The 13,134-nt window shown below is 43.0% G+C and overlaps 1 protein-coding gene across 1 annotated transcript in view; it reads right to left on the reverse strand.

Moving 5' to 3' along the window:
• Positions 1–13,134, reverse strand: part of BRSK2 (BR serine/threonine kinase 2) — a 325,682-nt gene that overhangs the window by 16,544 nt on the left and 296,004 nt on the right. Inside the window, exons 15-18 of the mRNA XM_072864668.1 lie at positions 12,703–12,751; positions 7,020–7,143; positions 4,898–5,078; positions 4,117–4,206 (exon numbers count right to left, since the gene is read on the reverse strand). Of these exons, the coding sequence (XP_072720769.1) occupies positions 4,117–4,206; positions 4,898–5,078; positions 7,020–7,143; positions 12,703–12,751 (444 nt within the window). The remainder of the gene's footprint in view (positions 1–4,116; positions 4,207–4,897; positions 5,079–7,019; positions 7,144–12,702; positions 12,752–13,134) is intronic.

Genomic DNA, 13,134 nt, shown 5'->3' on the forward strand with positions numbered 1-13,134 from the left:
GGCATTGGAGGAAAACAGATTATGATTTAATGGAAAGAGTATTGGGCTGAAACAAAGGCACAAATCTGAGATATTTTCTTCCATGGAGAGAGACCCTTTTATCCCACCAAAGGGCAGTCTGCCCAGGGATTACCTAAGTAGAGATTCTGAGTATAAGGCTCCTGGATGGAGCCATACATGGATGAGAGACAAAGCCCACTGCTCTCATAGACAGCGATAATCACTCTTGATCCAAAAGGGACTGTCTTTTCGTGGCCTCGCTGGGCTTAATGTATTTTGTGATACCAGTAACAAGAATACACGGACAGCTATTCTGGTTCAGACCAAAGACCAAAACCATCCAGTGTTCTCTCTCCATCAGCAGTCACACATAGGTATGCAGCAGTGTAACAGCAGGCCAAGCATACAGACCACTTCCTCCTACCACCACCTCACTCTATCACCACTTTCAGGTCAGAGATTTCCTGAGCCTGCTGTGGTTTTTCTGTTTAGCAATCCTCATGAAGATTTCTCTCCCAAGGAGTTGTCCAGCCTCCCTGTGAGTAAGGAGTACTCAGGGGAAGATGACCATCTGTGAGCTCCTCGCATTCAGAACTTGCTTCAGAAAGGAGTTCCACAGGTCTTACATTACATGAAGACACCCCTTCCAATATTTTTTTGGTACATGGCTTCCACTAGTTTCATATGATGGCCTCTAGTTCTTTCATGGGGAAGAAAAAATGAACAATCAATCCCTAGCTACTTGTTCTATGCCAGTCATGAGTCTGTAGATCTGGTATTGTCTCAGCAGTTATACCACAGAGGATTTAATGTCCTGAAACATTAAGGTAGAAGGCTGATATGTTGCACTAAATTTGGCCAACTGGACAGTGGATTTTAGAATATGACATTAGCTTTTGGGATAGATTTCATTTATTTACACACTTATTCAGGTAAGGGAGGGAAGCTATTTTCCTGCTTCAGAGTCTGTCAGAAGAAATAAGCACAGCCAGTCTTCGGAAGGAAAAATGGAAGTGAATGGGGGTATATCCAGGGGGAAGAGAGATTATAAGGTACTCAAGTGTGACGCAGAAACACATCTGCCTAAATCAGGTACATATCAGGCTCACATACACACACACACACAGAGATGCATGGTCAACACGACATTTACAAACACTGTTGTGAGATGGAGGAAATGAGAAAGAGGAAAGTGCGTTCTGAAACCCAGGCAAGCCGGCTTAGTGGACTGGCATGCTGCATAACAGATCAAAGAGGGGCAGGAGAGAGAATGACTATCAGTCCCATATGCTTATTAGGTCTTGCCCTCCTGCTTTATACTGCGTTCACTGAATCTTCCCCTTCTGCAGGACTCACTTTACATGCATGCACCTTTCACAGGTGGTTTTCATCATTCCACCTGTAATGGCATCTGAACTAAAAGGCAGGGGAGACAACTGCACAGAGGATATGTCTGTGTACAATGAGCTAGGAAAATCTCCAGTGCTAGGCCAGTATTGCTGGTCAGAGCCAGCAGTATCCTCAGAGCCATGGAGGAGGAGAGTCAAAGTGAACTGTGAGCTCGTTCTGTTGCAGCAGTGGACTGCCTACAGGGTATCCTCAAACCATGAACCTGACTAGGAGTCCAACAACCACAATTCCTGTGAGGTGTTCAGGGCTGGGAATATGGGATAAGAAGAGAAACAGAGAAGAATTTGCCTTGTTTCTAGTAAGAAATGCTGAGTAATTCCATGGCAATTTCTAGGAAGCTCTTGCACACATCTTCCCAACCACAGCCACCCAGCTAAGCAAGGTGCTGAATGTGAACTCTTGCTGTCACTTTATCCCTTTATTTCCCCTTACTCTCTCGCTGGCTGGGGATGTGAACCACAGGGCCTACACTTTGATGCACAGGTTGTCTCTTCTTGGTAACAATCTTTATTTTTCCTCTTCCTTTTCTCTTTTCCTTGTACTCTGCTCCAACCTAAATTTTTCAGGTTGAATGACTTCTCTCTTTTTCAACAGACTTGCATATTCCTGATCAGGTCAGGTGATATGATACAGGATAGTTTCGCACCCTGTCTCTCGTGAGCTGTCTTGCCTGGATAACTCCCTGACCGAGGGAATTCTCATTTTTAAGTTTCAAGAGACCATTCATTTTGGTTTTGCTCCATGTGGAGTTATCTGTTCCACTCTGGCGTTAAAGGTCAGGCTGGGTTTTCCCTGCTAGAACAACATGCTTTCATGTAGCTTTAGGCAGTAGAAAGAGATTCTGTGTGTACAATATGATTTCTCCATTCCAGAACCAGAGCAAAACTGTAAGTCAGATACATTTCTCACAGCACCGTTTGCCCTAAACATCTCCCTGAGCCTTAGTCAGATGAATGGTTTTTATTCCTGCTATAATATGACTTTCTTAGGGAGATATCCTGCTTCACCTGCAAGTGTGCAACAGGGTCCAAGTCTTTCTAGAGAGCCTCAGTAGCTAGTACATACTAGGGTGAAGAAGTTAAGAGAGATCACCACATTATTTACTTTTTTATCAGCTTTTTCCTCACCAAAAAGCAAGGGTACACTTCTTTCCCAAGAAACAAGGAATGCTTGAACATTGTTCACACAGCAGGGGTAATATGAACTAGACTCAAAGGATGCTTTTCTAATTCCCCTCACTCTTACTTGGCCCCAGCATTTCTCAAGAGGAAGAGCTGGCAGAAAATTCTGGCTGCTTCCTTGAGTTCTATTTAATTTCAAAAGTCCAGACAGCAAAAACCTGAATCAACCCTAGTTCTAGTATCCTCACCTTTCCTGTTTCCTAACAGAATAACCTATGTGCTGGGCACCCTTGCAATCCAGCATGCAGAAGGTCAGGCAGTTGCTGGAGGGCAAAAGCAAAGTGGAAAATAGTATTTCCTGAACTGAGCATACTTCTCTGTCAAGTAGTGAGCATACACCCTTCTAGATGGAGTTATTTTCTCTTCAGCTGTTAAAGCCACTGTTAGACCAGAAGGATGTAACCCATATGTGCAAGGAGCCAAGGACATCTGGGATTTAACTGCAGGATGAAATGCTGACTTCATTCCTCCACTTTTGTCTTGGCCGGTTCACACAAAGGTCAAGCATAGAATTTGGCTCTTATGTATAATATATAGTTACTACCTTTTCATCAATGGGATGATCAATCAATCATACAATGGGAAAATTCTTCCCACTCCTCCTGCCTTTTTCTTCTTCCTGCAGCCTCTGCTCTCTGCCTTGCTCCTATTTCTTCCCTGTATCTGTACATTCTTTCTGCTTCTCCCCGTTTTTCCTTCCTTGAAGCACTCCCAATAGCTAAGGTCCCTTAAGTTTTCAATTTTCACCTTCTTCCTTTGTTCTGTCCTTTTAAAGGATAGAAGAGTTAAGATTGATATTTTTTTTGTGTGTGTGTCACCACTAGTGTTCAGAGTGAACATTTGCTACATAATGGTGGGATGAGGCCAGTTTCTATATTATCAATTCAGGCTGCCTGCAGATTCAGATTGATGTCATTGCACAGGGTCACACACATAAGGCTTTCTTTACCACCATGAGGAATTGAAATTTACTTTAAAAATAGATAAAATATAGCTTCTGCAGAACCTTAGTATATGATTTGTGCTACCACAGTAGAATTTGACCACCCTACTGGAAAATATTAGCCACCTTCTGACCATCTGAAAATGCTGCTGTTAATGGCTAAGTGAAAAGTAGCTCTCAACTTTGTTCTGGGACCCTCTGAAGTTGGATGTTTCTAAAGCATGCCTGAAGGGTTTGAAAATCAGGTATCTTCTAGAGCATGCCCCTATTCTGGGAGATTTTGGAGCCAGAGAAAATCTGGAAGATCTACTGATGGTGCAACTTTTGATGGAGAAGTGGGCAAATGGCTCTTTGGGCGGGAGGAGGGCAGAAGCTGTTCAACTGGGGAATGCGCTGGGAGCACTGGAGTGGGAATGAGAGAGGGAGGAGTAGGGTGGGTGCGGGGAGTTACTGCTCTGTCTGAATGGAGCTCATTTCTTGCTGTAATCAGAGGGATGGCCTCCCTCAGCCTCCTGGTACTGAGAGGCACTTCACCTTCCTGTCGCTGCTGAAGCAAGGTGCTCAACAGTATAAACTACTTACCTGATAACTGCTGCACTGAAGGCTGGTCATGTGTGCTTAACAACTGTGCCTGAATGGTTTCTACCACCCTCTTAAAACGACGGCTTGGACCTGTGAGGAGAGAAGAGGTACAAATGGCTGTGAGAGGAGCAGGAGCTGAATCCTCATACAAGCCAGGCTGGAGGGGAAGGATCACAAGCATCTTCCCTTCAGTCTTGTCCTCAGGAGTGTACTGACAGTGTGTCTGTCCTTCAGCCAAAGGCATGGCTTTGAAGAACTATTATGCAGTCCCCACGTTAATAGGGGCACTGGACTTAACAGGGGGAAAGAAGGCTTCTGGGCTCCTTTTGTAAAGTGGGGGTTTTTTTGTTTGTTTGTTTTAACCCCTGTGGGGGGCACGTGGCCACCCAGCAGAAAAGGGTGATTGCATGTTTCTGTCAGAAGGAAGAAACCAGTGGTCTCACAGCGCCCAGCTGAGACACTGAGACCATTGAGTGAAACGAGGAGACAGTACAGGGAGATACTTCAAATCTGATGCACAGAGCAGCCATTTTAGCACTAGTCATGGTGGTGGCAACTTCACCTCTTTGGGAATCTCTTTCCCTCCCAGCATTTCCATCACTACCAACACCATTTTTGTTCCGGATGTCCTCCTTGCCCCTTGTGCTCCTTGCCTTGTCTGAATTTTCCCCTGAGGCCAAGACAGTGATATTCTTTCCCCTGGCAGAGCTCTCTTTGCAGGACTCTATATCAGCAAGGACAAAGCCAGCTTGCACCCATTTTACAGCTTTGCCATGGTTACCTGATAAGAGTGTGAAAGTGACAGAATAGATCCCGTTCTCCTTCTGCGCCTCTCCCCCTTCTGTGTATGTTATGTCCACCTGGAACTTCACTGGCTTCTGGAAGACAGCAGGACCTCCTGTGGACTTATATTCTGCACGGAAACTTGTCTGTGAGATGACACTGTGACTGAGGCTTGGAATCTGAAACAGGTCAGTAGAAGGAGATAGTAGAACCAGAGCACAAAGGGAACAAAATTGCAAAATTTGATTTAGAACAATACACATTTCCAGAGTGGGTAAAATTTGCTGGATTTGCTTCTGGACTTGAATTTGTAATGTACAGAGTGTTCTTGTGAAATCAGTAAGAGTGTAGGTTGCTTGGCACTGCAGAAGAATGCACTGCTCCTTACAGGACTGACCTAAATTTAAAGGTTGAATATTGGTAGAATACCCTGCATGCTTATAAATTTACACATTGCACAACTTCATACACTCAGTCTTTCTTTTCCTACTCTTCTACTAGTTTTGAGAAATGCTTTTTGCTGACTGAAAACGGATATTAAGGGAGGGGGCAGAAAAGTCAGTGGGATATAAGACTGGATATAAAAAACCACCTGAGTAGCCTGGTCTGATCTCATAGCTGATCCTGTTTCGAGCAGGAGACCTCCTGAAATCCTTTCCAACCTCACTTGTTTGGTGATTCTATGATATCAAATAGACATCAGGACATGGAGCAGACACTTAGACAAGTGCCTGGGAGGAATCCACAAGGAAAGCATGCCTGCAAATAACTTACCCAAACCACAACTCCTATCAATATGTAAAAGAACTTTGAGAAGCTTTCTGGTATCATCCAATATCTGTATCTTCAGACCTGTGGTAGAATTTCATAACTGCCTAATTTTCAAGCAGTTACCATTCACAGTTCCTGCCAAAATTTAACATACTCACATTCTACATATTGCTTCATAAAGGACCAGATTAAAAAAAAAACAAACAACAAATAACTTGGAAATCTAGCCTCTAATTGAGGAGGAAAAAAGAAGATAAGTTCTTTGAGAAGCTGACCTTACGGACTTACTTAGCAGGCTGTGAAAATGCATGAATGTTTGAAGTTGGCTGTTAAGAGACAATTCATAGGGTTTCACACAAATCACTACATCACACTTCAACCCACACATGTGAGGATCACCAATATAGACAGTAGTGCACACCATGCCATAATATAAACCTACGGGCACGGCCAAATGCATGAAATTGATATTGTAACATGACTGCTTCAAACCAATCTGAGATGGATACCAGTGTCTGATGCATGCTACTATACTGCACTTGCTCCTTGTATGCCTGCACAATTAAAAGGATTATGGCTGTTTTTTTGGAAGAAATTCACTGCAGCATCATTGAGACTAAAAAGGAGTGCAGTATTTTGTGGAAAACAGTATCAATTCAACAAACAATATTCTATTAATTCTATCGAAAAAAGTCTCATTATGTCATCAACTACCTTGAATTGAAAAATCTCTCAAATTAACTTTACTGTGCTGACATTTCTTCATTGGTACTTCTAGATAGTGAGAATAAGGGCTTGCTATAGGAGAAAATGACAATTTCCCTCTGCTTTCCTAGACTGTAAATAAACCGCAACTGCAACAACTGATACTCTGGTCACCAGAGGAAATTACCCTCCTTTCTGCCATACAGCACTGAAGAGGAGATTTAAAGTAACAAATGCAGATGTGAGACAGGATTTTTGTCTGACTAAAGTGGTGGAGGGCATATCCAGCAGAGGGAGATCCAATCTGATGCCCAGATGGTGACTGTAAGGTTAGTTTGACAAACCAGCAAATCACTGTCTTGGTATCGCACCAGCAGTGTGCTCTAACTGCAATGATATTTGAAGCACTGGCAACCTGGAGACCCTGCCAAGAAGGCTGAAATGTTTTCTCACCTTAGAGAGTATTATCTACAGTTAGAAATTCAGACGGAGTCCAGTGGAGACCTAAATCAACAGGCCACGTAAATTAAATCCACAGAGGATGCATTTGAAGGAGTAGAGACCCTGCCCAGTAACATATGGCATAAGGAGTCCTGGAACCAAGCAGTGAGCAATGCCTCCAAGAGCCAACTGGGGTGACTTACCGAGAGGAAAGCGTGGACAATATCAGCCTTAATGGAGCTTAGTGGTTTGTCCTTAATGACCACAAAAATCTGTTCTTCTTTCTCCAGGTTGATGAAGTTACCGAACCAGGATTTTTTGGCAAGCCTGATGTGATGAAAAGAAAGAGATGGTTTAGAATATTGAGCACTATTTCTTACATACCCTCAGCTAGAAAAAATATTAAAAAACACACAAGGAAGTTTTGATAACACTCCAGATGTGATACTATTACTAATAGTAAGTGGAAAACAGTGTCAGAGAACATCCAGAACAACGTTTCACTTAGCGGAAACTGTTAAAATGACGGACCACATACTGTTAGTCTGGCAGCATGTGTGACCAAAAACGAAGAATCAAGAGCAATGGTAACTCTTTTGACTGAGCCAATATACCAATTAATACTGCATATATAAAATGCAAATAAGCCAGGGGACACATTTCTGGTTTGTCTCCAGGGATCTCTCAATTTCTTGTGACAATATGCAGATGCTGCTAACACAGGGATCTAAGTTCCTTCCCACTCAATTTCAACTCCTTTAGTGTTCTAGGGCTTGTAAAATTCCTTTTCTGAAGGTGTCCTGTTGGGCTGACAGTACGATCACAGGATCTTGCTTTTTAAAGCAAGCTGTAGGTTTCACTGGACCTCCAATCTGTCAGTGAGAGAAATCCACTCCTACGCAGAGAGCCAGGACAAAGACTGTCCATTCATTAGTCCCATTTGGAGTGTCTATGTGAGTGAACTCTGGCCATCCTACAAAGGAATGAATTTTCAGTACTAAGAGAGAAGATACCAACACCATGCAAAACACAGTTCAGGCTTTCCACTGACAGCAGTCCAACTCTGCAGTTCCTTTCAGCATCAGACAGTGGTTTCATCATAAAACGAAACTGCTCTGTGTTTTCACACTGATCGTATCAGCAAATGTTTGATTTTGCTTATTGTTTCACCATCTCAATGCACTTTGTTGACATTCCCTTTTAAGTTAAACAGGGTAAAGGAAAAATGCAGGGACATGAATGTTATTGGGGGACGCTACCCAGAAGTTGAAGGTAGCACTCTGACAGGTGTGGTTTTGAGGGGAGAGAAGATGCTGTCAGCGATGAAATACAGCCAAGGAATTGCTGGACCAACCTAAACACAGGGAAAATTCCACTGAAATAAGCCATATTCTAGTAGGGAAGAATTTAGCATGAAAATGTCAGAAATGAAAAGCCCTGCCACGAAGAGACTGCAGTTTTTTTCCTCCACAGGATACTTTATAATGCCATGACAAGTCCAGTTTGCAGTATGGCAAGCAATAGGCTTTCGCTTGTTTTGGAGGACATTCACCACTCAATAGAAGAAGACAACCTCTCCAGACAAGGAGAGCCAGCTACAAAAAGGATCACTATACATCAGCTTTCCAGCAAAGCAATAAACAGCTGGAGAGAGTTATTAGTAGATTCACTTCCCACGGCAAAGACTCAGACTAAAGCAGAATGAGGAAGGGCAGAGACTAGGAGAGAGAGGAGCAAACTAGGAAACTAATTTGAAGTCTAGACCTTGGGGATGAAGAACAAAGCTTGACCTCAGCAGTGTCCAGCAATTTGCACTCACTCCCCATTCCAAAGTGCTCCATGAATCACACAACTGTCATCTCACTGCCCATTTAATGCACAGTAGAAAGATGACAACTGGAAGACAGCTCAGCTGTGCAAATAATAATTTGCTTCTACTTACTGCAGGCAACCAAAAATAAGAGTACAGAAAGATTCACTTGCGATTTTGTAAACCAGTGCCCCCCACTCAATTAAAGTGGGCTGGAAAACCGTCACTCCCTTAAATATTCATAGGCAGCTGTAACTAAGCCAGTGAGCCAGAGATTAGCATAGGGAGCAGTGAAGAGAAAGAGCCTCTCATTTAAATGGGTTGTTAAGGAACCAGGGTTAGAGTGTGAAAGGAAATTACATACTAATTAGCTCATGTGTCTCACACACACCATAACAACTCGGCAAGCCCCTGGAGAGCTGGGGCAATACCTCCCTGCATGTAAAGGGTCTATGCTCATTAGTAAATTAGCACCTGGTTATCCATCTAAAACGGTTGGTTGTCTTAGGCTTGTATGTATCATAATCTGAACTGGGGTTGGCTATATGGACTTGAGGGGCTCAGTGTCTGTCACACATGCAAACTGGGCCTGGAAAAAGTGTGCATATTTAATTGCAGGTCTGTCATGTTAAAATATGGCTTTTCATTTTTGTATTTTCATTAATGATTTTGTTGGCCCTTCATTTATAGGTTTCTTAAGAAGCACAGGTTAAAAGGGCCCCAGAACATAGGGAGGTTTTCTCCTGTTCAGCTTGGAAACTTGGTCTGGAGTCTCCAGAGTCCAGCTAGGCTCTTTTTTTTCAGCAAGGTTATCACCAGTAATACTGGCTCGGGAAGACTCACTGATATCCTGGGCTACGCTCCAGCTTGTAAATCACTAGAATTCACTAAATAATTTTGCTGGTGTCGCATAAGATGGAATAGATGCCAGTGGCCTCTCCTGTTTCTGGAATGAACAGAATCAAGACATAGTACACATGCACTGGCTTTTCTCCCCAAAATTGGCAGAACTAGCTGTGCTCATACACCTGGGGAATAGGCCCACTGAAGAAGAGGGGGCAGCTTTGGAGTAAAACGACACAATAAAGGTTTCCCTCCTCTTAGAGGGTGTTAAGTGCTACTAACCTGGGTTAAAATAGGTATGAATCAAGGATCCTCAGCACCCTGAACAAGATGCTCTAGCATCTCACAAGATCAGGCTGTAGGCAGTAAAAAATGTACTTAAAATTAACAATCTTCTCTTGTCATGGCAAACCTCCTAAGGGGGAGGGAGATAGGAGATATGTGTGGGAGGCTGGGTATGTAGATTACTCTAGGGAATCTAATCAGGTGTTCAGTTGATGAAAAGGCAAATAGATGAGCATGAAAATGGAGGCTGGTGCTCTATTACTTCACACTGAATTTCTCACTGCTATAATGTTGTTTCTTTTCCTGCTTTTGGAGTGTCTGACTGCATTGCCTTCTGGCGAGCCTCACTGTCTTCCCTGTCTGTCCCTGAGTGCACGGATCTGTAACCTCCAGAGGTTTACCTGCTTGGCATAAATAACAGCATTTCTACTCAAGCAAATGGAGCTTTGCAGGTTTAAAGCAGCTGGCTCTTTAAATGTCATCCTTAACACATTTTCTAAGACTTTTTCATGTGAGAAAGAATAGCATTACCCAGACATGTCAAAGTGTATTACCTAATCATCAGGTTTGTTAAATGAATGGCAGTCATTAAATAATGCTTCATTAAAGAATGAAGCAAGGACATGTAGTTTTATCGCTCAATCCATGAGGCCAAATAGCTCTTGATAAGGATATCTTATTTCTTACAGAAAGGAGGAAAATACTAGAAAAAATAAGACATGTGGAAGTGGGCACTGAGCAACAAGACATCTATCGTTAAAATATAATCCAGTTCATTATTTTTTATGACTTTTATTATGTTTACTGCAGGGTGCAGCCCAATTGAACTCATTAATTTGGCAATTATACAGAAAAAGAAAAAAGGGCCTTAGGCTTTGACTTGCATCCAAACAGCCTCAAATGACAGGCACTACTTGTCTATACCAGCTTTTAAAGAGTGAGTGGGAAGCAGAGAAGGCAACAAATTAACAGAAAAACTTCTACCAACATACATGCATGAAGAGGAGAAATTTAATTCTGAAGGTTTTCTGCTTTAATGGCCTTAAAAACATTTGAGATGAGAGTGTCATATATTTCTTTGATAAGGATGCATTTATTTTATTAAATTCTCTCATGCCTCTCTATTAGTAAATGCTCCAAAGTGTTGAAAACACAATTTATTCAATTTTTCTTCCTAGCTTTCTTTTACTGACCTTTGCTATTTCCTACTTCCCCCTCTCCTGAAGTCTTCATCCCTCTCCATTCTGGCAGTACTAGATATAGAGTGTCCATCTTATACCAGATAAATGCCAGGTCTGGGGAAAGTTGTTAAGGCAATACCATTGTCACCAACTACAAAACTTTGGGCCCAAAATTTCCATCTATGACTCATGAATATTTCACACACGTATCTTGACAAAAGACCAAATTGCCTTAGTTGGCAGGGTAAGTCTATGGGCATTGGGTGCACAAACACAAGCTGTGAAAATAAAAAGGAATAATTTGGCATCTGTTGCATATATTAGGAAGGTGTTTGGAGCAGCACCCTCTGGCAGGGACTTCCAAACCTGCCATGTAGTGACGCACATTTGTTGAAATGTACACTGACTTTTAGGAATGAGTCTGGGGAATATGAAACAGCTTCTGCATGTCTCAGTACTGCTGCCCAGAATTAACACTGTGTTTACTACTGGAGCCAAAGATTCCTCTGAATTATCTTAGCAGAGGCTTCTGCATGTTATCCCGAGGATGCAAACTCTCCTGTACTAAGAGAAAGACTTTTTAGTGCATAGTTAGTGCCAGTATAAGCCATTGATAATCCTCTCCACTCCCTGAGTGTGATCTGCTTGACAACCAAATAAAAGAAGAGAGAAGGAACATGTTACAAACCTAGTAAATTCAGCAAGCCATGAGAAAATCGAGAAATGGGCCCATGTGAACCTCATGAGTTTCAACAAGGCCAAGTGCAAGGTCCTGCACCTGGGTCAGGGCAACCCCTGGTATCAATACAGGCTGGGGGATGAAAGGATTGAGAGCAGCCCTGCAAACAAGGACTTGGGGGTATTGGTGGATGAAAAACTGGACATGAGCCAGCAAAGTGCGCTCACAGCCCAGAAAGCCAACCGTATACTGGGCTGCATCAAAAGAAGCATGGTCAGCAGGTCGAGGGAGGTGATTCTGCCCCTCTATTCTGCTCTGGTGAGACCACACCTGGAGTATTGCATCCAGCTCTGGAGTCCTCAGCACAGGAAAGACATGGACCTGTTGGAGCAGGTCCAGAGGAGGGCCGCAAAAATGATCAGAGGGATGGAACACCTCTCCTATGAAGAAAGGCTGAGAGAGTTGGAGTTGTTCAGCCTGGAGAAGAGAAGGTTCCGGGGAGACCTTACTGCAGCCTTTCAGTACTTAAAGGGGGCCTACAAGAAAGATGGGGACAAACTTTTTAGCAGGGCCTGCTGCGATAGGACAAAGGGTAATGGTTTTAAATTAAAAGAGGGTAGATTTAGACTAGGAAGATAAGGAAGAAATTTTTTGTGAGGAGGGTGGTGAAACACTGGAACAGGTTGCCCAGAGAGCTGGTACATGCCCCATCCCTGGAAACATTCAAGGTCAGGCTGGATGGGGCTGTGAGCAACCTGATCTAGTTGAAGATGTCCCTGCTCATTGCAGGGGGGTTGGACTAGATGACCTTTAAAGGTCTCTTCCAACCCAAACCATTCTATGATTCTATGATTCTAAAATGACGTGGTTACTGGGACACTGTTTCATCACCTGCTGACCCCACTGCCATTACTAAGGTATAGATTTTATCCAGGGTCCTTAGCAGATAGTCTCTATCCCACTCACAGGATAACAGGTTACAGTCAGATACTGGTCCAGAACAGGAATATGTCACCCTATGACATTCAGGCAAGGAAATGACATTGCTATGTGGTGGAAAAAAAGTAGCGTACTGGCAAATTACTTACTCTGGGGATGATTCTGGGGTTAAATTAGACATCTCCTCTGGTGTAGGTACTGCCCATGCACGCACAGCGAAAGAGAACAAGGGAGAAAATAAATTGATGGTTCAGTACACTTTCCATTTTCTGCTTGTATACCAATGAAGCAATTCTGGCATTACCCCCTCTTGCATTTGCCCACTGTCTCTGCAGACTAGTTCTGACATTTGAACATTAGTCATATGTCTATAGACCACTGTATCTAATCAAGTGCTGCATTTCAAGCTCACCCTACCCTTCCTTAAATCATTATGTAATCTTGCACTGGCTTCAGTGGTTTCTGATTCAGACCTGAACACTGTGCCAATCTGATTGCTCTGCAATTGCTTCAAAGCCCAGTTGGATGCAGCTCAGTCACTGCTGCAATTCTCCGCAGTTCTCTGACCATCTCAGAGACAA

Source organism: Ciconia boyciana, chromosome 6 (assembly GCF_034638445.1).
Source record: "Ciconia boyciana chromosome 6, ASM3463844v1, whole genome shotgun sequence".
Classification (NCBI taxonomy): domain Eukaryota; kingdom Metazoa; phylum Chordata; class Aves; order Ciconiiformes; family Ciconiidae; genus Ciconia; species Ciconia boyciana.